The following is a 26,597-nucleotide window of genomic DNA, read 5'->3' on the forward strand; positions in this document are numbered from 1 at the left end:
CTTCCTCATCATCGTCCCAGGACTCCCACACTGCCTCAGGTGACATTGCTGTGCAACCTCTCCACAGCACAAAACTCAATCAGTAACGGTCCATGGGTCAGCAGCATCTGGAGTGCTAAGCATGGTATCAGGCAGATGATGGCATCCATGACAGGTGTGAGCAATTCCGTTTGTCTGCCAGTACCACTTTTTCAATTCTGGCAGATGGCAGTTGGAGGTGGTCCTGGTGATGGTGGTGTGTGCCTCCTGTGGTGATGCTATAAAGAAAATACAGTATCCCAACAGGTGAAATTCTAAAGGCAATTATTCTTGCATGCATAAAGCATTACACGGACAGGAAGAAAGGAGACACTTATTCAGATAACTTGGATATAGTTATTACTCTTGTATTCTCATATTAAAGGAGTATAAGGTCATATTCAAACAATTTAAACAGCACAAAATTGAAAGATTCATATGACAACCGAAGGAACTTGGTGCTCAGCATATACAAGTGGTATGTGGCGACGCAAGTGAAGGGGTGGACAGCGTGAATGGCGCAATGTGAACAAGGTGAAGTAATTGTACAGTAAGTGGCTCAGTGCGTGACAAAATTATAGTGACTTTGTATCACAATTCACAATTTCAATAGAGCCACGATGAAAGATGCGCCTATAGTAGCGCTGTGGAGTCGACGACTTTTCGGTCCTTGATCAATTGAGACCATCTTCAGGACACGGTTATCTCATTTTCAGTGCTGACAAAGGCTGGAAACCAGAGGATTAAGTTGCAGGCATCTGGGTAAATCACAGCAGTCAAGTAAATTGGGCAGATTGGACCTGTATCAGTCGAGGTCGTGGTTCGAAGTGAATCTGAATCCTGTGGTGATGCGACGTCCAGGCTGGTCATGTCTCGATTTGATGTGTGAGCCCTGGTGGACGGCAGTTGAGGCCTGGGGCAGTCGGCAATGCAGGGCCACAGACACATGGCGTTGATGACCCCAAGGCCATCGTCTCAGAGGCCGGCCAATATTCAATCAGACAGGGACCCTGACTTGGGCTGCACAGAGTTAGTCGCCCCGGATGCACAGCGGCCGGCACAGGCACACCGCCACGGGGCGGTGACTTTCGGTCACACAGACTGAGCGGGTCCTCGACGATGTCCAAGGGGAATGTGGCAGAGGGTTGCAGGGGACAGTGGAAGGTGTCCTCCAGGGCATGTTGCAGAGTGCAGTAGCCGTCCGGAAGCAGTAAATTTGGAGTGGAATGCTACAGCCTCGTTTCCACCACCAATTCAGTATCAGCTATATGAGGATGAAGACAACCCCCTAGTCTATAGACTCAGACTGCACAAAGTTCAACCAGAGAGTGTCCATGAATGCCGGGGAACTGACTTAGTGGCACTGGGGCAGTCTGCGATGATGCCGGTACAATCATATGGACTCCACCATTGCTAAATCATGACTTGTTGTTGGCTCGAGATGCACAGAGTCAGTGACACCAGGGCAGTTGTCGGTAGTGTTCGATCACCCCCGTAACGATGATCCTTTTTTCCTCCTGACTGCAACGCGTCATCCTCTTACACCTCTCCTTGCATGCAATGATATGTACTCTGCCATTGAAAAATCGATGCTGAGTTCCAATTGCGTGTCCTACTTGAGTGATGTGTGGCCCGAGGGCAGTAGTCTGCGTGGGCCCACAGACACATGTGGTTGTAATGCTATGCACGGACTTGGTGGAACCACATCGAAGCGACTATAGTGACATACAATCTGCAATAAATAATGTTCACTGCCATAGTGTAATCAAGACTCAGTTCCAAATGTCTGACCTACTAGTCCGCTGTGTCAGCCAGTAGAATAGGTCAAGGAGAAAGGAGTACTGCGGGCCTTCTTGCGGAGGCCGTGTTGGTCATAGCAGGTTGCCAGGGTTGCTTGCCTCAGGCTTGGAGCTTGCACCAGCACGTGGTGGGCCCTCTTTGACACACGCCAGTGTCACCAGGTGGGCATTGAGGCCTGGGTGTGCAGGGGTGGGCAAGACTGGTTTGGGGACCAGCGTCCTGAGGTGCAGCAGGCACACAGGGTCGCAGGCAACACTGCTCAGGGTGACGGTGGCGGCCTTGTGGCGGGGTGAGAGGCGCAGCCCTGGCAAACACTTTGGACATTCCAGAAGAGGACCACAGCCAGAGGTTCGTGCCTTTTAATCATCACCCTGACGCTGGCCTGGTGTACGCTGGGCCAGCCCACTCCGCTCACGCTTACGGGCGAGATGTAACAAGCTACATTTCCGCGATCTTCCCGACTGTCTGGGGTGACAAGGTTGTGTCCGTTGTCCACTACACTCCAAACACCAGTGGTATATGTCGACATGGATATGTGTGTGGTCTGCATACTGCAGTCCGGCCAGCACATCCACGCCCCACTTGGCATTGTGTACATTCTATTTCATGGGTCACTTGCCTCCTTCTCACATGCCTGGGCCCCACCTCTTCCCACATTCTGCTATTGTGTGGCTGAGGTGAAATGCCGTTGATGGCTTCTGTGCATGACTGGCCCTGTTTTCCACAGTAAGTTGTGCTGTCGTGTCTGGTGGGTGTGCAGGTTCTTTGGCATGTTCTATGTGAGCTTGTGATGTGTTCATTCCCAGTGTTGTGATTTGCATGATTGTGGAGTTGAGGTGTGTGGTGTGTTCATTTGGTATTTGCCAACGAGCAGTGCATTCCCGTGGGTGCCATCCTGGTAGCGCTGGTTGGTAATGGACTGTCGAAAGATGTAGGAATCATGCACACTGCCTGGGTGGTTGGCGTCGATGTTGGTGGAGATTCCCCAGTGGTTCGCTATTGCCTGGACATTGATGGAATATGTGCGCTTTCTGTTGCGGTTATTGTGTGCAGTGTTGCCAGGGTGCACAAGTAGGACATGTGTGCAGTCAATTGGCCCATAACACGTGTGGGTTGCCAGCTGTGGTGTAGATACCTTGCTTGGTGTCTCGATGTTCCTGTGCAGTGTGGGGGAAGTATAGCTAGTGTGGTACCAAGCTGATGGTGTCATCCATGACTGTTGTGAGGGACTTGGATTGGGCTGGCTGTGAGACTGCTCCGACTCAGGCGGTTTTTGGTTGGAGGGTACCAGAGGCCAACACGTGCAGCACAGCCAGCAGCTTTGTCTGAGGTGGAGTGTTGGTTGTCCGCTGTATTTGTACCATCAGCCTGTGGGCAATGGTGGTCAGGATGCGGAGGATGGTTGTCCCTTTGAGCCTGTGGTGTGCAATGACATTCTTTGTTGATGGGTCTGTGAGGTAGGTGCGTTTTCTGTGGGTTGCTGTCTTTGTCTGCACTGCCTCGGTGTTGGTCTGGGGGGAGGGCCTGGTGGGTGGTGGCAGTGGGTGTTGTGCCCCTGTTGTCTGGGGCTCCCATTTGCATGGTCAGAGGCTCCATGGGATCTGTTGCCCTTCATGAGTGACTCTGGTCTTGGCTCCCTTTTGTGGTGCAGGCTGTCGTCCAACTTTACACCAGGTCAGAGCAGGTGTTAATTTCCTACTGCTAACGTGCCTTATCATCTGTTTTTGGTTCTCATCACTGACCTGGCTGGTCGTTGAAACTGTTGCGGAGTGGTGTTGTCGCTGCTATTGAATCCACTGGATGCCTCAATTCCTCACAGTCTGGGTTTAGACAAATGTACAGCATGGAGTCAGCACTGATTGCTGTCACTGGTAATATAAGACACTCCCTTGACAACGACCAGGCAGTACTACTGGTGCTGCTGTATATGTCGGAGGCTTTCGACAATGTATCCCAATCTGTTCTGCTCAGGAGACTCAAAGAAATTGGGATTTGTGAACAAGCCTTTCGATGGTTCTCGTGTTTCCTAACAACTCTGACACAGACTATTGATCTTGGCTCCTTCCGCTCTCATACTATGGAGCTTAACAAAGGAGTGCCTCAGGGATCTTGCCTTAGTCCCACCTTATTCAATATTTATGTGGCACAGCTGGCAAAACTACTCAGAAAGCTTATCTTTATTCTGATTTCATATGCTGATGACACCCAGCTTTTATTATCATTTGCTAAAAACTCTAGGTACACCCAGGCCTCTTTCTCAGAAGGTATGACACCAATTGCTGCTTGGATGGTGAATTAATTTTCTGCAGTTAAATGCTGATAAAACAGAGGTCATGCTTTTCGGTGATGCGCCTTTGCTCTGATCTCCAGAGTGGTGGCCATCCGAACTTGGCGCTGCACCTGTCCCTAAGACAGTGATCAAGGACCTGGGCATATGTCTGGGCCAGAAACTTATGATGAAAGATCAGGTGACAGCTACCATAGGTTCCTGCTTCTATATGATATGTCTCCTGCACAAAGTGTTTCCTTTTCTTCTTCTCACCATGAGTAAAAGACTTGTTCAGAGACTGGTGATAAGCCGCCTGGATTACTGCAATGATCTCCTGATTGCAGCATGTGAGTCTTCACTAAACAGCCTTCAGGTAGTTCAAAACACTGCAGTCCATCTCGTCAAGAACCTACCAGCCAGAACAGCCTCATTCCAACTTTTACAACATCTGCATTGGCTACCGATACGTAAGCAGGTTATGGCAAAAGCCATATCCGGATGAAAATCCCTGGGCTTGGATAGCGGGTTCTCTAAACAGGAATAAGTTGGGCAAATATTTGAAACTGCCTTTTTAGCGATAGGCATGTTATTGTGTCATGGAACATCGCGAGAAAGACAACTGATAAATTGCTTTTTATTCTGGAACATCCACCGTCAATCATGTTACTCCAAGAAACATGGTCCATGACAACTTTTGCGCAAAAAGATTACTTGGTGTTTACTAAAGCAGCAGAGGCTTCCAGAAGAGGTCACGCAAAAGAAGGCCTAGCAATCCTATTGAGAGAAGAGATAGATGGGACCCGGAGGAAATTGAGCTATCACTCCCAAATGTTCAATGCATCAGCATTAAGTGCCAGAAAGAAAGAATGGAGACTCATCTGACGTTTTACTTTTTATTATATAATTTCCACCAGGAACCTTAAAAGATCAAATCCTGACCAAAGCATTCAAGGAAATTGAATCAATTCTAGAAGTAAGGGGATACTCATGATGATAATGGCTGGGGACTTCAATGGAATGATCTCAAATTCACTAATCTATAATAGGGGGAAATCTCCACATGAAGAAGCCTGCCAAATTCCAACTCCCGTCCTACCCAACGAATCAAAAGCAGATAAAAGGGGGAAAATGCTTTTGTCATCCATCGAAGCAATTAATGACGTTATAATAAATGGGAGAAAAGACGGTGATATTCCAGCGGCATTTACCAGATCGGGCCCAACTAAGTCTTCAATTATAGACTATTTCATCTGCAGTTTAGACTTATTCTCAAAGATTCAATCGCTCTCTACTAGACATTCTCATGAAAGCGATCATGCACTACTTACAGTGGATGTTGAAGTCTATACCAAGCAGTCCTCTCCGTGGTCCCTCCGCTCCTATGAAGGACAGGCAGTCGTAGGTCAGAAAACAGGATGGATCCATAGGAATTCCAAAGCAATCAGTAAGATAAATCATATGATCTCTCAAGATTTGCTAACATCAGTGAATAATACAGGTAATCCAATAAATAGATTTGAGGTAACCTTACAGACGGTAGTTGCCTCTCTTCAAGGAAGCATCCAGAGACGAGAATTTGTTAAAACATGCCAGATGGGAAAATCTCTGGAGAATAATTCTCGACAATTAAATAAATTGACTAGAATGCAATTCCGTTCTTTCTGTGTGCTAAGACAAGGAGAAATAAGGAAACTGAAAAAACTCCACCAACGGAAAAAGGAGAAAGAAAGACAAGCTCTGAGAGATTGTGTCTGGGTCGACATCCAACTAGCAGTAAAACACAACAATATTAAATCATTCTGGAAAATAATCTCTGTGCAGATGGGGATACAAAAATCTGCTCAAGCGACTCCCGTATCATCATCAGACCGGGAAAAGTATATTTTAAGGCTCTATAAATCTAATCATCATGACCATTTATCCCCCGGACTCGATCAGGCACTAAAGAATCTTCCTGAACAGAATACAATGGAAATTTCAGCCGTTCAGATCTCTATTCTGATTTCGTCTGCCAGGTCTTCAGCAGCAATGGGTCCAGATAAGATACCTATCAAAGTTTTACAAATAAACGCTGATGACTGGGGAACATTTTTAGCCCCTCTTTTCCAATATTGCTCGGAAACTGGAGGCATTTCTGAATCTTGGCGAGGGAGTGTGGTGGTTCCCCTTTTAAAAAAAGGCGTCAGAACGAACCCTGCAAACTATAGATAAATAGCTCTCCTTGACGCCTCCGGCAAGATTTTTGATGCTTGTATTCTGGAACACTTAAAAGACTGGGCTTTTTCTAGAAAAGTAATCCTCATGTATCAGGCTGGGTCTCGCCCAAAGCATTCTACATTGGACAATATTGCTGTGTTCCAAACAGTGCTTGATAAGTTTGTGAAGTTAAACGGCCAAATTTAATATTGTGCCTTTATCGATTTATCGACGGCGTTCGATAGTGTAGATCGATCGACACTATGGAGAACATTGGCGAAAATGGGGATTCCCAAAGATTTCTTAACAATAATAATCTCCCTTCATATATCTACATGGTGCAGAGTCCAAATGGGGGGAGAAAAAGGCCTAACTAAACCCATTCCTTCGCTGAATGGGATAAAACAGGGATGCTTACTAGCTCCCCTATTATTTTCCGTCTATATTAGCGATCTCCCAGGGCGTCTCTCTCAAAGTAAAAATGTTCTTCCAAAATTAGCTCAAGTAGATATACATTGTTTAATGTAGGCAGATGATATCGGAATTTTTGACCAGACCCCGATAGGTTTACAAAGATCTTTGAATGAACTAAATCTTTATGCAACCGAAAACTTTCTGATGCCAAACTTTAATAAAACTAAAGCACTCCCCTTTAGTGGCAGAAGGCAGCCCTTACCTTATACCTGGTCTTTAGGAGACAAACCGATAGAGACTGTAAGAGAGTATGTGTATTTGGGTCGTACATTCACTTCCAATCTGCTAGATACAGCCCACCTTCGCCACCTGAACCGGAAGGCAGATTCCCATGTTGGGGCTTTACAGAGATTGTACCTCTCCACGAGAAATAGACACTTTACATCAATGCTGGAAGTCTACAGTATGAAAATCCCCCTGATCTTATCATATGCCATGGAATATTCACACATTAAAACATGGCAATCTCTAAAAGTAAAGGAAGGGACCATACTCCAAAAACTGATAAAAGTGGCACAGTCGGTCCCAGTTCAAGCCCTACGTCTTGAGCTATCGGTAACGGGAATCTCTGCCAGAGTAATTTCTAATATTATTAGGTGGGCGTACAATTTACTACATGCAGCCCTAGACACCTTAAGACATGGTTAAAATTGGACACTTTTAGAGAGGAAGCGTCTGGGTATACTTTTAATAAGAATATGGTAAAAGCCTTCGAGGTCTCTCAATGCACGGTTGCACTTTTACAGGAGTGGTCCCTAGCACACCTGAAATTGTTTTTAAAACATTTGGCCCCCAGAATCAGTTTTGAATCTGATAAAGATCACTGTTGTCAATTGAAGCGCTATAAATGGATTGCAGAGCAAAAAGAATTCAAAACTTCTGATCCTTATTTGCGTTTCAATTAAAGCACGGCGAAAGGCGTTGTATTTTACTCTTACGCTTGGGTATACTCCCTTTAGCCACTTTTTTAGTTAGTTGGGATGGTATTAATAACCCTAAATGTTTATGTGAACTTTGCAAAAGTGGCCAACACGATTTGCTCCACGTTTTATTAATCTGTCCTAGTGTGAGCATAGTTATGGCCCACCAACGTTATATAATCCCAATTCAATTAAAGTATAACGCATTCTCTGCTCCAGGTTTAATTACATTGTGTAACTCTCCGGTTAATGAATATGTTTGCCATAATCTGTTTAAGTTCTTAAAAAGCTTTTTGAAGCTGTTATAAATTATAAGCACAATCAGAAAATTTTTACTTTACTTATCTAAGCAGGTTAGATTCGAGATATGTTGCATTGTGCACAAATCGTTAAATGGTAAAGGGCCCGATTACCTAGCTGAAAAACTCATCCAATATCAGCTAAATAGATTCCTTCGAACAGGAGAGAAATCTCTGCTCCGCATTCCCCGTTTCAAGAAACCTCGCATGTGTGGAAAAGCGTTCTTCCACTTTGCCCCCTACTACTGGAATCAGCTCCTCATTCATGTCCGTAAGTGCCCAGAATGCTAAAGATTGAGCTCTTCTAAATTGTCCGCACCTGGTCTGCTCTGACAGCTTTTCTTCCTACAGTGCGGAGATGCCCCATAGGGGGTGATTCGGGCACTCTATAAGTAAATAAAATAAATAACTAGAGGAGTAATTAACAGCTTTAATTGCCCTGCAGGTAAGGGCAATGAAGCTGTTCGCACCCTCTTCTCCACCCTCAAAACAGACAGCGTTGTGGAAGAAGAAGCAAGCTGTTAGCTGAAATGTATAGTGAAAAAACGCATTTTCTTGTAGCACTCCATAAGCTTTTTCTTTTCAGCAGCCAATTTAGAAAAGTTTGGCCTGGCTAAAAAGTGGGGCCCTTGTCCTGGCTAAAAAGTGGGACCCACAAGGGTATACGAGTTTCTCCTTAACATGTCCATGGCTCACTGATACTATTCTAAGCACAATATGGCTTGTGATGAAATGTTCCAGTCCTTCCAGTGAAAGGGTAGGTTTAATGCCAACATACCAACTCGACACAGAAAACCTCAAGGAATTATAACCCCCACCTGAACGTTACATGAGGATGGTGCATTCTGGGTGATTATCATTCCTGTGGTGTTCACAGGATTATTTGGTGTTAGTGAGTTCCAAATCTGTTTTCAACATGAATAAACACACTTGAGAATACACACAAGGAATATCTTTTATGATTTTTGTAAAAAATCATGTGCTATCCTAGTGAACATAACATGTATAGTTTGAACTATAAATATGAACAAAATAGTGACAATTAAAACAATTATTATAAAGAATTGCAGCATTGTGACAGTATTTCAGAATTTCCATGCAAGGATATAATGGAACTAGTTCCTGTTCTCCAGCCCCTTGATTCTCGCCTTCAGCTAAGCTGCCTTAGCACCAAAAGGGGCCTGTTTGAGTTTCTGAGGTGGCCTCCCACCTGCATACCTTTGTTGAACAGGAGAAGTGCTGTTCCGTAAAAAGAAGGTTGTTGTCTAACTCAATGCTCAGTATCTATAGAGTACCCAGCAAGGTATGCCATAGCTACTCTGACAGACCTGCCTGTGGCCTTCACAATGAATGCTTTTATCCTCTGATTGCTAGATCTCGGTATCTAAGGAAGTTGTAGATTCCTCTATGCCTTATGCTTATCTGTACCCAGTGCAAATACACTGTCATGGTGATGGGCTTAGCCTTTACACTGTGTTAAGTTAGCATGAGCTTATTAGAAGTTTAAAAGCCATTTTTCCTCTCTGCTGCTTTTGCACACGGCACACAATATTATAAATGTTTAGAGTCTAGCAGAATATTTTGCTTCACACAAGAATAATATGTTTTCCTATAGTATCAGCCCTGCTTGGTAAGCTATGTCTGAACAGTGAGTGCAGAGGCCTTCAAGAATATTTCAACACAGTGGTTGTTGTTCGGTCTGATCAGCGCACGTCCTAGACATAACACATATGCAGCTGTGGCCACCTCTGATTTTGGCGCGTTTAATAACGCATTGCACAGAGCATGCACACACACTTGGAAAACATTTTCATGCAGAGAGCTGGTGTAGAAAATGATGTGAAACCTTTCTACTAGGACCAGAGGTATGGGGCCGTCCTTGTAAACCCAAAGAGACTTTCTGTAGATATAATATAGTATACTAGCAAGGGAGGGTAAGACTGAGGTGCCTTATTTTATGGAATAGTAACTATGCTGATAACCTTGTTGCTTATAATATGTTTGCTTGTAGTAGCTAAGAAACTGCGCTTGAGAACACGGCATTAGAAAGAAATATTTCAAACTTGCACGTGTCTTCATTTACTCCTCGTTTTGGACTGGTATGATAGTATAACAAAAGAGTGTTCATGTGTTCCACGTTACTTGAGGTGTTCTAAGTCCATGTTCTGGGTTGTCTAATCATTGGGGGTATGGAAGAACCAATGAGACACTGATTGCTAGTATGGTAGGGGATTTTGGATACTGAGGTTCTAAGTCTCTATGCACAGTTCTGTGTAGGAGCAGAATCCCTGCGACAACACTTTTTTCAGTATTTTGAAAAAGTCGGGACTCACATTGAATGATGTCAAATGCAAGGCTTAAAATATTATTGTTGTTGCACCTTCATACATTTTTTTATAAACCATTATAAATCATAGGAATACATATGTGAGTAATCCTCCAGCAAACTAAAATAATACAAATTGAATATGCTATACATGTCCAAACAACACAAAATGCAATGTACATTTATAAATGAGAAATACTCACTCAAAATAAATGAATGTATGAAAAGTAATGTGCAGATTACATCACTCTCTTCACCATCCATTACCCATTTCTTTGCATCAAATGCCTGTGTCACACACCTCTTCCTATTTGCTTCTCTCCACCCATCTGTACATCTTTTTGTACCTAATCCCTATCTCTCTGACCCTATTCGTTCTGCCTGATCTGTGTGCAATTCACTCCTCTTTCTCTGTCATCTACCTCTACCAGACATCATTGCCCCTGCCTCTCTTTACCACTCTCAGTGTGTTTTGTACGTCTCTGCCACTCTACCCCCTCTCTACCTCAACTATCTATAACTCCCTCTCTCTCTGAAACGGCACAGTTCTGTTTCATTTCGCTTGTATCTCACCTTCATCTATTTGATCTCTCATTCAACCTCATCTTTCTCTGCCTCATCCCTCTCTACCTCTCTCAGCACTCTACTTCACCTCGCTACCTCTCTCATGTCCATACCTTTCCACTACTGATTTTGCTTCTCCGAACCTCACATCTCCTTCTATCTCACATCTCTCTTACTGCCTCATCTCTCTTAACCCTACCTTTCTCTGTAACTCTCTCTATACCTATCACACAATGTACCTCCCCTTTCATTTATTACCTCGCCTCTCCACCTCCTCATCTCTCATTCTAGTTCTGTTCTCTCCAACCCACCTCTCTCACATACTTTATACTCCTTTTTTGCTACCTCTCTTGCTTTACTTCTGCTGATTTTTCTATCTGATTACCTCCTCTCCCACACCTCTCTTTATCTCACTTCTATCTCTTCCGTCTCTCTCTTTACATATCTTGAAATCTAGATGCTCCATCTCTGCTGTTCTCTTTAGCCCACCACTCTATCTACCTCACCCTCTTTCTACCTGCACATCACTTTCACTTCTTGTTCTTTACTGGACCTGTGTCTTTCTACTTCACCTCTTTTCTCTTAAAACCTCATCTCCTTTGTGCCCTTCATACCCTCTTTCCAATTGCCTCACTAATCTTTTTACCTGACCAACTTAGCTTCACTCTATCACCTTACGTAGAACCTATTCTTCCCTACCTAATTTATTGTCTCTGTTTCTCTGGTTACCTCATGTTTTTCTAATTACATTACATCTTTCACTATCTTACCTATTCTCTACCTCATCTCTATCCCTAAGTAACCTCTTCAACAATTTGACGTCTCTCACTATACTGTTCTCTTTATCTCTGTATTTTCTTTGCCTCTGGCCCCTTCCCATTTCCCTGACTAGGGAGAGCTATAAATGGCTATCTAGCAAGAGAAATATACACGGAAAGAGGGGAGGAGGGACAGGACCGGAAGAGATTTTATAAGAAAACTTTCAAATTGAACTCGATGGAATTTTGCAAATCCTGGTGCAGAGCTATTTTTCTCCCTTGCAGAGAAAAAAGTCAGATGCGAACGGAAATCTTTTTTGTGTTCATGGGGATCTGGAAATGGAAACTACAAAGAGCATATATTTTATTTTAGTGGTATCCTCAGTCCTCTAAATCAGTCAAGTCACCCTTACTGAGTATTTTTTATATTATGAGTAAGAAGGCGGCAAGTCACTCAATTCCACATAACATTTATTTGACAACACAAAACATAGTTAGACCTAGCTAAAAAAAACAAAAGGCTTGCTCTGTGCTTGATAAAGCTTTCATTTCCTACAATGTAGCTGGCAGACAGAGAACAGATTGAGCTTTCTGCTGTTTCTGCATGTCCCCTTTTCTGAAACCTCAATGTATAATTCAACATTGTTAGGCACACTGAGGACTTCAATTATTTGAAAATGAGTAATAGATTTGAAGTTTTTCCAAACCAGATGCTCCAAAATATGTATTGCTCAGGGCCCAAACAATGCTCAAGATGACACTTTGGTGTTCATGTAAGTTCAGTCAAAAATCTCACATTTGACTAATTGTCATTTTAGGCTTTTGGTCCAGTACACAAAGAAAATTCCTCAGTTACCATCCAAGTCACTGATTGAAATAACACAATCTATGATGGAGGATGCAGATACCTGCTGCAAAGTGAAAGAAGAAAAGCAGATGTCTTGCTTCGATAGTGGCGTAAGTACAAATGTTGAATTTTCCCATTGTCTTGTTTTTTTGTTTTTTTTTACAGTTTCCACTTAGTGGTAAACCATTTTCTATCATGACCTCTATTTTACAACACATTGGAAGCGTGACTTTCATACAATGGCATACTTAAATCAAAGTCCCAAAACAATGCATTGAATAAACATATATGAACAATTAAAAGTGACAAATAGGCACTGTTTTTGTGGTTAGAATCTGAGAAGTGACATGGGTGTGAGAGGATCTTACAAGGTAGAATAAGCATTGGCATAGCCAATAGGTCTCGCCTTTAGGACCTTCTAAGTGTTTAGCCATGCAACAGTTGATGTTGTTTCACCAAGGATATTGTGCTGCATAACTAACTACTTATAGGTCCCAAACGCGAGACCTGTTGGCTATTCCAATACTTGTTAAACTCTGGTCACAGTACATATGATGTAGTTTAATTAGCCAGAGAAACAAAGAGTGGAAAAGGGAGGCCATGGTAGTAAGGGTTGCTGCGACACTACAAACAAAAAAATAACGTGGTTGTGGTATGCGGCAGTGACTACTGCATCAGGGCTCTTGTGCCCCCATACAGTTTTTGATACTTTGAGGGATTAGTGCACACATAATTTATAACTGTACAGATAGGCTACACTAAACCTGAGCATGATCCTTTATTACAGTAGTGTTTTTGCTGAAAATAACAGTATACATTTTAAAAATCAATACAAGAAAAGGTTTAAAATTGAGAGCTAGTATGTTTGCATTCCTGAAAATTTACAGATTTAATTCCAAAAGTTGGGACCATGTTATATAAATATTGCAACACACACGTACCAGCTGCACCAATCTGATTGACGTTCAGTGAGAAACCCGATTAGAAGCAAAACGAGCAGCATCTGTTTTCGTGATACCACTGCCTGGCAGACTACGGTAAACTGCATCCCCAAACTATAATTCTTTCCAAAGTACACAATGTATCATACTGGCCCTGTGTGCTGATGGCTGCACACATCCTGCTGCATGAACACATCGCAGATACTGAAAATGGCAAAGGAAGCATATTCAACGCTATACTGTGCTACACCTTAACACTTCAGAGAGCCTAGACCAGCCACTGCATTATCTAGAGTGGCTACCACGCGACAAATGCCTGAGATTTACCAAGTAAAAACTTAACACTTTTACTAAGTCACGTGACAAACTCAAGCCACTCAGGAAGGTCAGGTATCAGATTAAACGACCCGGTAGTAATGCAAACCTTATATCTGCCCAGTTTTGATTCTCAGTACAAAAGTTCACCCATTATAAAAACCAAATACATTTCAGCACATGGGGTGCTTAAAGCCAGCTCTTACTTTATAAAACAGCCCAAAAACAAACAAAATAAGCAGGAGTGAAAGCCATCGCGACAGTGAAATTGATCGCGATTGTAAAACAAAAAAGCAAGCGCACGTGCCTCCCGCTAAAAGTTAAAAAAAAATGTTGGCAAAAGTGAAAGCGTTTACCTTGCGGGAGCGAGCAGCGCCAGGAGCAATAATTGCTAACACATGGCGCCAAAGCTCGCTCCCGCAAGGGAATCTCCAAACGTGCACGCGTTGCCATTGAAAGCAATGTAACGTGTGCACGTTTTTCAGGCGAAAATAGAATCGATTCCAAAAGGTCTTCTTCCTAAGCAGCGCATGCGCGCTACATAGGCGAGACCTAAAAATCCTCCTACAATAAGGTTTTCACCAGATTGCAAGTGATAAATGGCCCGTGGGCAAAAACTGGCCCTCTTGTAGCACAACTTAGTTTGTGCAGTGCAGTGCTGAGAGAAGGAAAGTCCTGCGCCATGGGCCTGATGTAATAATTGGGTAAAGACCAAAGGAACGGTGTGCAGTGAGGGACACAAGACCTGCCTCATTCATTTTAAATGCAGTTTGAATCAGCTACCTGTTTCATTTATACAGCAATACATCAAGGAAAGGAGGATAGAAGGGCCAATTGACTTCAAAATGTTCCTGCATTTTGACCCTTGTTACTTCTAACGATAAGGTCCACAATTTTACCCAAAAGTGCACATAAAGAAAGGGATTTTGAATGAAATATGCAACAGTCTATGTAGCCGCTGTTTGATTCCCCAGTGTCCGCAACCCCCCTGCCCCCACACATTTGAATCCATGTAAGCAGTCGCCACTCATTTGAGTAAATGTGTTAACCTATGATACTACACAGAATAAAATATATATTGGGTCCTAGTCATAAATTATGCATGTTTTCAAACATAAAATGGTGGGAATCTTCACCATTTTAGTTTATTTAGCCTTCCTCTCCTGCTCCTTGACATCTTTCAGGGGGATGGATACCTGTGTTTCTGGAAACATTTTTTTCTTTTCAATTACATTTTCATGTATTTACTTTTTATGTGTAGTGCTATCACAGCTCTAAGAAAGCTCAAAAGTTTTTTTGGGGGGAAACAAAGGGTTTTCCGAAGATCTGGTACTGGAAACATCAGATCTTCATAAATCCTAAGGTCTAAGGGCCTCGTTTACAAGCCCAATGTGCTGCCGGTGCGTCACTTTTTTGATGCACTGGCAGCACAATGGGCTTGCCCATATTAACAAGGTCACGTAAAGTCACCTTGCTTGACTTTTGATGTCCTTGTAAATATGGGCCCTTTTCATGCATTACTCTGCATGAAAGGGGCGTTCCATGGGTATTGCTGTGGGTGTTCCCACACAACATCCATGGGACCTGACACATTCCCAGATTTAGAATGTTTTGCAAAGCTGGGAATGTGTCAGAATCCTACGACTCACCAGGGGAGGCCCAGGAGTGGTGAACAAGAAGGAATACTTTTATTTCTCCTAGTTTCCCCTCTTTCTATGCATTCTGCAGAATACAGCACACATAGAAAGAGGAAAATACCATAAATCATTGTTTTTTTGCAGGAAGGTTTCCCTTCCTGTACAAAAACAATCATCCCCTCAGTGCAGACACCCTTGCAACATGACTCAAGGATGCCTGTGCTGGCTTATGGAAGTAAATTGTTAACCAGGGGAAAGCACACGGATGCATCATATTGTTTTTAATATGACCCATCCCATCGCTTTAAAAATAACGCAGCTTGGCTCATCAAAATGGCTTCTGGCGCCATGCTGCACTATTTTGTAGCAAATGAAGCCCTAAGAATCTTTACTGGTACAGGACCACCAAGTCTAGAGTGGTCCAAAGACGTGGTAAAAACTAGCATGTTTAGGGCTTCCCTGAATTTCAAGTACTGAGAATTGAGGCAGATGGTAAGAGGGTTTGGGTTCGGGTTCCAAAGAATGGAGTCTTTGCTGCAGAATTTTCAGCCCCAAGACATTTATACCCCGCTGGCCAGTGATCACGATCATCTCAGAATTACTAGGCAGACCCATCTTCATGGAATGTGTCATGCAGAGATGGCTATCAAGTTTGTAGTGTTGTTTGTGGATCTCAGTGGACCTTGTATCAATTTTCTATATTTTGGGACAGATGGTGCCCCATCAGCTTCCACGGGGTCTGAATTTACTCTTCATTCCTCTTATTGTATCAAATACTTTTTTGCTCAATATACTGCAGTCCAAAATCTGTAAATGGAGGAAATGGCTGTTTCAAGAATTTTTTTTTGTGTGCATTGAGTAGGCAACCAGATCATGAGGTTCAATATACTGATAGAAAATCTGTTCAAAGCCAAAATGGTTGATAGAAAAATTGTTTCTGTGACCAATACGATTTGTTGTAAATTTGAACTGTGGTTCACATAGTGTTTAATTTGAGCTCTGGGCTGCAGGTGGGGACTCATGTTTGGGGACTGTCAGTTTATGTTTCCTCATCCGATTTTGACCCCCTGCATATTTACAAGGAAATGTCGGAGCGCATTTCCAAAAATGCAAGGATGCGCCATATTTACAAAAATACAGCAAAACCCGTTTTATCTAGCGCTGGGGCAAAGATTAGCTGCCTAGCAACAATGCAGGCTTGAACCATAGTGCAAGGTGTCTGCATTGCAGTGAATGATTGTTTATGTGCAGGAAGGTGTTCTTTTCTGCAGATAACCAATCAATGATGGCGATTTGCTACTTCTATGTGTGCAGCATTCTGCAGCACACATAGAAGTAGAAAAACGTCATTATTTAATGATTGTTTATGTGCAGGAAGGGACACCTTCATGCACATAAACAATCATTAATGTCATTTTGTGCTTTCTATAGAAAAGGCAAAAATGAGGGGAAGTAAAAGTATTTCTCCTCGTTGCACCATTCTAACGCCTGGTATTGCATGGTGTTCGTTTTTGGCGCTGCCTCTGATTTACCCATCCTTGTAAATCTCGGGCAGCATCAAAATGTGGTGGGTGTTGCGGTGGAACACCCACAGAAACACCGATTGCACGCCCCTTTCACACGAAGTGATGCGTGTAAAGAGGCCGTTTTTACAAGGCGGCGTTAAGCCACTCAAAGAGCAATGCTTTGTAAATATGGAGAAGGGCAACCACAACCAATAGGTCACTAAAAGTGACGGCCTGGGTGGCCTTATCCCCTTGTAAATGTCAAGAAAGAGGAAGAGAGAACGATGGAAAACTTGTGACAAAGGAAAAAACAGAAATCTGCAAGAGTTAGATAAAGAGGCATGGAGTGTCTAGTGGTGGATTAAAGAGGCATGGCATGGAATCAAGACTACACAGCCTTGGCATCTGGCAACACAACCTTCAATAGCATGGGTCACTGGCTTCTGAAGACAATTTTGGACCTTAGCACTTATTCTTTTCAACTTTAAGCACTGGGGTCACAAACTAAAAGTTCTCAAATGGTTAGAAAACCTTAAATGAAAAATAAATGAAAGGCTAAGGCTTATAAGCTCACCATCACCATGTTGTAATGTAATGGAAACATCTCGAGAAACACTTACTGGATTTATACCAAACCAAAATAAGGATCTTTTCTGAATGAATTTCTATCTTCATGCCAAGTTTATTTTCATTGTGTTCATTAATGTTTGGTAGTAGAGAGCAAAAATACCCATGGGTCTTAAAATGGGAAATGCTACTTTATAATTACTCTCAATAACATTGCGGCCCAAGTAACCTCGATGAATTTTAACTGTAAAACTTTAATTGATGGGACCCAGGGCCAGATCACAAAACATTTTTGACTGGTACTATTTCATTTTCCTCCTGGTAAGTTACGGCAGTGTTTGGTGCAAACATCTTTTACCACTGCATAATGAAATAAGGAGGAGGCATTGTGTGATAACAATATTTTTGCATGCTTGTTGTCTGGCATTTTATTGAAGTGGCAATATGGTCTGCTTTGTTTTTTTATGTCACTGTGTTTTATTGTGATGCTGCTATTGAATATGGTGTTGTGTTGTACTATGGTTGTTGTGTAGCGTTCTGTTATGACTGCTTTGTTGTGTTTTGCTCTTTTGTGTTTTAATCACTTTTTGCTTTGTGCATGTTTTTGTGTTATTGTTTTTTTGGTTACTAGGTATGTCAACAAATGCAACTACATTTCCTGTCAAAATCAGCAAATGCTTTAGAAATGCATGTGACAAGCAAACATTTGCCACTTTATAAGGTGGTAAAATATCGCTTCTTCAGCTCTTCAACTTTTTAAGATACCATTCTGCCCCAAATTGTGGCAGAGACTGACTTAAATTAGAATTTACAGCGCTCACTTTATGTGACGCAGCCCCAAGGCATGTTCATCAGAGGGTGTTGAAGTTATTAGCAGTCCAAAATGTCTGTGTTCTAAGAACTATCCCACTCTACTATGACAAAAGTTTCTATCCTTGGATGACTTGGCATGAAGACAGAGCTTGTTTCAGAATATGTCATTTTGAGATTTGATGTTAATCTGTTCAACACTAATAGTCATTTAAAATTGACAATTGAGGCTTTAATGGCTTACCCTTTGCTGTGTTTCGATACGAGTGCTGGTTTGTGAGTCACATTTTCATTTTTTAAGATATCTGAATAGAAAGCACTAGAAGCAGTCCAAGGACAATTGTTCAACTTAAGCAGATGGATTTTAAAATAAATGATCAATAAAACCGCAGAAATTTCCCCAAGCACCTTTCAGAGTTTGCAGAGCACACTATGAGCTGATACATTTTGACACAGCCTGTAAACATATGAGCCTAGGTGGGGTAAAGACACACAACAGAAAATGCCCTTATTTCTCACAAAAATTACTAAGTGGCATTCAGGTCCATTAAAACATACATAAAAATAAAAGCAAATAAATAAATAAAAATAGAAGATCACTTATTGCCTGTGCAATGCAAAACAAGCCATGGCCTGCAACACCATTACAGTGATCGCATTCAATTATAGACTTTAACCTATGAGAAAATACCTGCATTCTTTTTTTACTATACTTCTGCTTGCAATCCACAGATTTACAAAATAATCTATTTTTTTAAGAAAAAAACTCTTTCAAAGACCACAAACATTGACTGACTTACATAAAAGGATGGTATGGCTGAGACATAAGAATGCAAAACAACTGAATTATCTAGTATGGTTACCTGAATAATTCAATATTACATCTAAGAGACACTAAAGAGAAAATAAAATATACTTAGGGGTGCACTAAAATGGGTCAGTGCTGAAGTTTCTATATGTATTAGTTGCCTGCATCATGCACTGCTTATACCCTCAAATATTACATCACTCTCGACATGTATAAAGACATGATTGATAACATCCTTGATGACATCTCAAATGACATAAGTGTCATGCTCAACCCAAGCCTCTCTTTAAACGTTAATTTCTCGAAAACAGCTGAACAGATTTACACCAAATCTTCAATATGCACACTTTCGGAGTAAAGTTCCAACTTTTGCCAAATTTTCTGTAATTCTGTTCAGCCAATTTGTTTTGTATCGGAAAGCTGTTTCTTATGGCAATTAACATACATTGCACTTTTGGGACCCTAACTTTTTTTTGGCACCCGCTTGACGGATGAGCTTAAAAGTTTCCATGAATTAGCCAAAGTGCATGAACTATTTTTGAAAACTATAACTACATAGCAGTTCCTGTTAATGTAGAGAGTTGTCTGAAGGGCCATGGTGCAACTTTAAATTTGATGGAGGTGAAGGAGTAAACTCTGCTGCCAACCTTATGGCTCTGTCTCAAACGCATAAAAACTCTGAAATCAATAATGTCATGTATGATGTCCTGGGCAGGGCGAAGGGGTGGTGCAAGCTATGGTTCAGGAAGGGATGTAAGTGGTGATGTCAAACGTGACATCTTCAACATTGTCACTTATGATATAATTATTGTTGCCATGTTTGATGGCAAAAAGTACAAATGATGGGCGGAATTCCGAACAAATCAAGCATTCACCTCTAGTCACAGATTTGGGTTTAATCCATTGTATCTTTGCTCACCACACCACCCCAGTTTGGACTCAGCCATATACAAATCAGTCTTGACCGTGCTTCCCATGGAAACAATCAAGCCCAAATTGCAAACCAGCTCCTCCCTGGACCAGAAACAAGCATCCTGGGACCCGGTTCAGGGTATCACCCCATATCAACCAGGCTAGCTTGAATCCGGTGGCACAGTGAGCATGGGACCCACACGAGGAATACCCTTCCCACTTAGGGTGACAATGGCAAAAAGAACAAATGATGACGGAATGCTGAACAAATCAAACATTCACCCCCAGTCGCAGATCTGGGTTTAATCCATCATTTTTTTGCTCACCACGCCACCCCAGTTTTGGACCCAGCCATATGCAAATCAGTCTCGACCCTGCTCTGCTGAAGGAAAGGACGTGTTGCCAAGAGAGGTCATGGGAACGATGGGGAAAGTCACCATCCCTAGATGATCACATCACAAGTAACCTGACGATAATCTGGCAGAGGCTCTTTGTCAGAAACTGCACTGGAGGATCTGTGGACAGAGACATTGAGCCCTGAGTCGAGGCCCTGTGAATGATTTGGGGGGGGGGGGCGTTTTAGATAATTATTGCTGATAGTCTTATTTTTCAGAGGTTTGGTGGTCTTGTCTTGTTATTCACTGCGCTTTCCTGTAAGTGGCCCAAATGACTTCTCCCAAAGGGAGCAGGCCATTGACTTAGATGCAAGGGAGAGCGAGTAACCCCTCCACGGGTAAGACATTTCATCTCTTAGTTAATATGGAAGTGGTAAAAGTAGGGGAGGACCAACTGGGGAAGAGGGCCACAGCGCAACTCATCGCTGTGCACAGAACGTATCTGTTTCCTTCCCTTGAGGTTGGACTCTTTCTGGAAAGCGACGGGTTGGAGGGGCGGAAGATGAGAGGAGGGGTGTGCACATTGGGGGGAAATGTTTTGTTCCAATTCTGCATAGAACCATGATGTGTTTGTCTAGTATCCAGAGGGCAAGTGGAGGGGGCTACTCCCCGAACAAAATGGATGGGAGATTCAGTACTTGTAACTTTTTCTATATCTCAGTTGAATGGTGCGGAAGAGCATTCTCAAGGGCCAACTCCATCTATGGGAAACAGAAAAAATGGAAAAATCAGAGAAAGCATTATAATATACGTGCCAATAAGAATGGCTCTTTGCCTTAAACAAACTATACTATATATCTCAGTGAACCACATTTTTTTACCTTTAGAATTCTCATTATTGACAACATATTGAAACTACATCTATGGCTGTTCACCATAGTATCCATAAGTGACTCAAATGGACACGCTTTCTGGCCCTCGACTTTTATGAATGTGTTACTAAATTACCTGTGGACTTTTTTTTAACTGTCTAGAGTGGCCAGCACAGTCTACCTTCTGATTCACAAAGGTAAACTTACACATGTATGTACATTTACTCTGGGTCGATATTTCCAAAACTGCAATTTAATCTGATAATTACGACTGTGCAGACTCCGTAATCGGGGTGAAAAATTGTGCTTGTAAAAAGATAGGCCTGTCCTTTAAGAAAAAATCCTGATACCACCTTGAAAGATCAAACCTAAAGCGAATCCACTCCAATCAATGGTTGCTATTTTACAATTGATGTATTGTAAAACTCAGCTAGATGTATCCAGTCTAATTTGGGATTTCACAAAATGCCTTAAAATATACTCAATGCCTATTTTGGAGATAATATATAAATGGTGCAAATATTAGGTATCAATTTTCATATTTCCAATTCTTACTAAAACCCATTAAATAATTTACTAGCCGAACCATGCAACGTTAATTAATTTGACCTAAATATTTCAGCTGGTATTAGAAAATTATCGGTCTTTTGTACCTACTTCACTTGTCTTCATTTAGAGGGTATGGCAAAATCAACAACTTCACTACCTGTAGGTTTCACCAGAATTTAGAGTTGCGCGCAACACTACGCAGTAAATTATTTACAGCACAGCTGCTAAATCTTGCGCTTACTGTCGCCACTAGCAAGAAGCTGGTGGCAAGAACACGCGGGTAAAATGGTAGCAGAAATTTAAATAACGTTTACGCCAAAAATATATAGAAACCCGATCTCCTATTTTTGTTTTAACATGCCATTACCCACAACATTGCAGTGTACATGTGCTGTTTTGTTTGAAACTTTATATCTAAATATTTATTTCTTTGTTTCTACCAGAGCTAATTCAGAAACATGTTACACATTGCTGAGGTTATTTACTAAGATTTTGGGTAGTCGCTCGAGTGACGCAATGCGCCCAAAAATGAACACAAAGCATCACCTTGCTTTATTTGCAATTATAAAAGCCTGAGGTCTCTCTTTCTCCTTTTTTCCCATTCATCTAGGCTGATGTGTTACTTGGAGATATTTGCCAAATACAAGAAAGCTTTTTTCTGAATGCGAAGGTTTCTCACTGCTGCAGCGTTCCTTACACCAAACGGAGGCAATGCTTCACCGAACTGGAGATGGATGACAGCTACACCCCGCCATCATTCTCTCCTGACTTCTTCAAGCTCAAAGCAGATTCATGTATCATTTCTTCCCCAAAGGATCTGAAGAACAAAAAACAAACGTAAGTGATATTTTGTAACAAAAAGTAAATTCTTAGAGTTAAAAAAAAAAGTTGTCGAGGCTCATAAAATTTGACTGGGGGGGCATGTGAAGATTTTATTACTTTATAAAAATGAAGAGGTGGAAAAAGTAGCTGTTGCAGATCAGTAGTTGGGTACAAGGTAGATGGTAGGCTGAAAATAGGTAAAGGTACTGGTGTATGAGTGAGAGAGAGAGAGAGAATAGGATATGAAAGCCATTGGCCATCGGAAAGGATCTGGCCTTGGCAATCCAGGGGGATGGTTACACTTTGTGGGCCTCATTTATGAGGCCTTGCTTCAGTTTTGCGCTTTTGATGCGTCACTTTTTGTGACACATCGGCGGAGTAAAACATGCCTCCTGTTGCGCACTATATATGTCCGTGGGTCATATCTGCCCAAATGCCGATATTCCGAACGATTGAAAATGACTTTTCTTGAGAAACATTAGTATTTGGATTATCATGTCCTATACTTTGGAATTTTTGAAAGACTGACTTTGAGGATGCTATAAATTACTCAAGTCTGCCCGAATTGTGTGGGTAAAATTGATACCTAGTCACTTTGAATAAGAATGTACTTACGTCTCGGCTAACATTTGGAAGAAATATCTAGTTATATGACAACATGATACCGACATAACTTGAAGGAAATAAGAACGCCCTGAAGAAGTTATGTTGTACAGAACGAAACGCGTCGGCTGGCTGTGGTACATAAACTTAAGGAAAATAAAAGCATTTGAATATACACCAAGATTCAGCACTTCAATAAGGACTCTAAGTGATATGATTTGATTGGACTTGTTGTGCAAGTGGTGCTGTGCCAAACTTTGGAATATTCTCCACTACTCTCTACTACTCACTCTCTAGTACTCCACTACTCTCTAATACTCACTCTCTACTACTCATTCTCTACTACTCTACTACTCTCTACGACTCTCTCTCTACTACTCACTCCCTACTACTCACTATCTACTACTCTCTACTACTCACTCTCTACTACACTCTACTCTCTACTACTCACTCTCTACTACTCTCTCTCTACTACTCACTCTTTACTACTCACTCTCTTCTACTCACTCTCTACTTCTCACTCTCTACTACTCTCTACTACTCACTCTCTACTACTCTCTCAACTACTCTCTACTACTCACTCTCTACTACTCACTCTACTACTCACTCTCTACTACTCACTCTCTACTACTCTCTCTCTACTACTCTCTACTACCCACTCTACTACTCACTCTCTACTACTCTCTACTATTATCTCTCTGCTACTCACTCTCTACTACTCACTCTCTACTACTCTCTACTACTCACTCTCTACTACTCACTCTCTACTACTCTCTACTACTCACTCTTTACTACTCTACTACTCACTCCCTACTGCTCTCTACTACTCACTCTATTACTTACTCTCTACTACTCTCTACTACTCACTCTACTATTCACTCTACTACTCTCTACTACTCACTCTCTGCTACTCTCTCTACTGCTCCCTACTACTCTCTACTACTCACTCTCTACTCTCTATTACTCAGTCTCTACTTCTCTACCTCTCTCTACTTCTCTCTCTACTAGTCTCTACCTCTCTACCTCTACCTCTCTACCTCTCTACCTCTACACCTCTACCTCTCTACCTCTCTCTACACGCACACATATACACATATATATATGCATATATATGCATATGCATTTATATATATGTATGTGTATATATATGTATACATACATATATAAACATATATAATCTGCATATCTATATAAATACAAATATAAATGCATGCATACATATACATATATGCATACATATGCATGTTATTTACATGAAAGTTTGAAAAACACTAATAAAAGCAAAGCTAAAAAGCCACCTCATTACAAACAGAATGGCTTTAACTTAAACGAGGGCGAGATCTATTGCATTTTCAATGCTTGTTCACTTTGGTTCCATCAAGAAGGCATTCAGATGTGTCACACATTTGCCATAAATTCTGAATGTTAGCACTCTAGTTGCTCATTAGATCACTGTAGTAAAGCTACTGCTCACCAGGGACGTCTGCTGCTGGTATGGTAGAGGATTTGAGAAGTCACTCAAAATGTGCCCTAATTTTTCTTTCTGAAGCACTAATCATAATTTCCATGGCAAAATGAACCCCCTCATTTTGTTCCTTTTTAAATTAAATGTTTTCAGACTTACCACTTCATTCCAATCAAGATGGCTTCTGGTGTGCCATACTTTTGTCATAAGTAAGACTGTTAGCGCTCTAGTTGTTCTTTAGAACACTCTGGGACATTCTGTCATTGGGCTATACTTGGGCTACATCTGGGTGATATTTGGGCTACATTTTGTCTCTTTTGTCTCTGGCGGCCATCTTGGGAGACTGCATGTCAGAATTTTTTAATGAAATAGAAGAGGATTTGAGAAGTCACTCAAAATGTGCCCTAATTTTTCTTTCTGCAGCACTAATCATACTTTCTATGGCAAAATATACCCCCTCATTTTGTTCCTTTTTAAATTAAATGTTTTAAGAGTTACCACTTTATTCCAATCAAGATGTCTTCAGGTGTGCCATAGCTTTGTAATAAGTTGGACTGTTAGTGCTCTAGTTGTTCTTTAGAACACTCTAGGAGGCTGCAGTAGAACACAAAGGAATCAACTGACAGTCTCTGTCCTTGTTGGATGTACATGTTTTACTGAGAATGTCAGATTTCATTCTCACATGACTGAGAAAGATAATGTGAATTTACAGAAAATATGCTTTCAGTTTAGCTTATAGATCCCCTTCCAAACCACTGTGGGAAAAGCATGAGATAATAGTTTTCTTTCAAACATGATTCATGATATCCCAGCAGAAGGCTTTTTCACATGGTAAATTCACCTTAGAACACACCACAATTCCTAAAATGAGTATGGTACCATCAACAAATGGTTTATAATCTAACTAAAGTCCTAAAACCTTCTATTAACTGCAATGCCTTTTAATGAGGTGCTATCATGTATATTGGTCCCAAGATGGCTGCCAACACTTCTTGGATGAAGTGCTGACAGCCAATAAGATCTCACGATGAGATGTGTGGTTAGGCTCCGCCCAGGTATATACATTTTTTTCCTTTTAATTTTCTCACAAACTACTGGAGGGATTTACACCATTTAAGCAAAAGCGTGATCTGCGAATCAGACTCTACCATTTTGCCAAATTTCTAGTATTTCAGTTCAGTCGTTCGGGCTGTAGCCTTGTCTAATCGTCCTATATATATATACGTATTACCTACTGGCGGTCGCCAGTAGGTAGTTATAGTTAGGACCTATTATGCAAAGGAAATTCGCAACATTCTACTCCCAATAACTTTGGCGCCGATTGATGAATCTTTGCGAAATTTTCCAAACTTTTGGCCAGCTGTGGTCCGCTCCTATCCCGAAAGTTTCAGGGTGATTCGTCAAATGGGGGCTGAGAAAAAATGGGGGTCCCAAAACGTGTTTTCCCCATGCAATTTCCCATAGGACCTTTAGCCTCAGCTACAGCCCGGACGGCTGAACATAATTACACCAAATTTTGGCAAAGAGGTATTCCTCAGTTCAGACTTGTGCCCTTTGCTTAAATGGTGTCAATCTGTTCAGTAGTTCCTGAGAAAATTATACTTAAAGTCATATATATATCTATGGGCGTGGTGGATCCGCAGAGTGTGCGAGGATTGTCATTGTACCATAAGCGCACCCTTCCGATCACGCGGTGAATACTAATTGGCTGTCAAGTGGTTGTCAACATTCGAAACCAGGAACTGTTGGCAGCCATTTTGTGCCTCGGTAGAAGCGAGGATGAGGAAGTCAGTGGAATATTTGTATTTGTATTTTGTATGGGATATTTCTAAAGCACTGACTGTCGCTCCGAAAGGAGCATCCTGGCGCTGATATATGTGTGCAAAACGTACAAAGGGTAGATAGGTTAGAAATAATTTTACCCTCTAGAACTGCTTACGGGTTCCCACAAGGACCCCCCAGGGCCCACAAATATTATTATTTTT

At 41.8% G+C, this 26,597-nt stretch overlaps 1 protein-coding gene across 2 annotated transcripts in view; it reads left to right on the forward strand.

The window, feature by feature from the left end:
* LOC144818526 (serum albumin-like) overlaps window positions 1-26,597 on the forward strand; it is a 510,759-nt gene that overhangs the window by 398,660 nt on the left and 85,502 nt on the right. For both annotated transcript variants that reach the window (XM_078676035.1, XM_078676036.1), the window contains 2 exons: window positions 12,443-12,581; window positions 22,333-22,559. In XM_078676035.1, coding sequence (XP_078532161.1) covers window positions 12,443-12,581; window positions 22,333-22,559 — 366 coding nt within the window. The remainder of the gene's footprint in view (window positions 1-12,442; window positions 12,582-22,332; window positions 22,560-26,597) is intronic.

Source organism: Lissotriton helveticus, chromosome 2_1 (genome assembly GCF_964261635.1).
Source record: "Lissotriton helveticus chromosome 2_1, aLisHel1.1, whole genome shotgun sequence".
Lineage (NCBI taxonomy): Eukaryota > Metazoa > Chordata > Amphibia > Caudata > Salamandridae > Lissotriton > Lissotriton helveticus.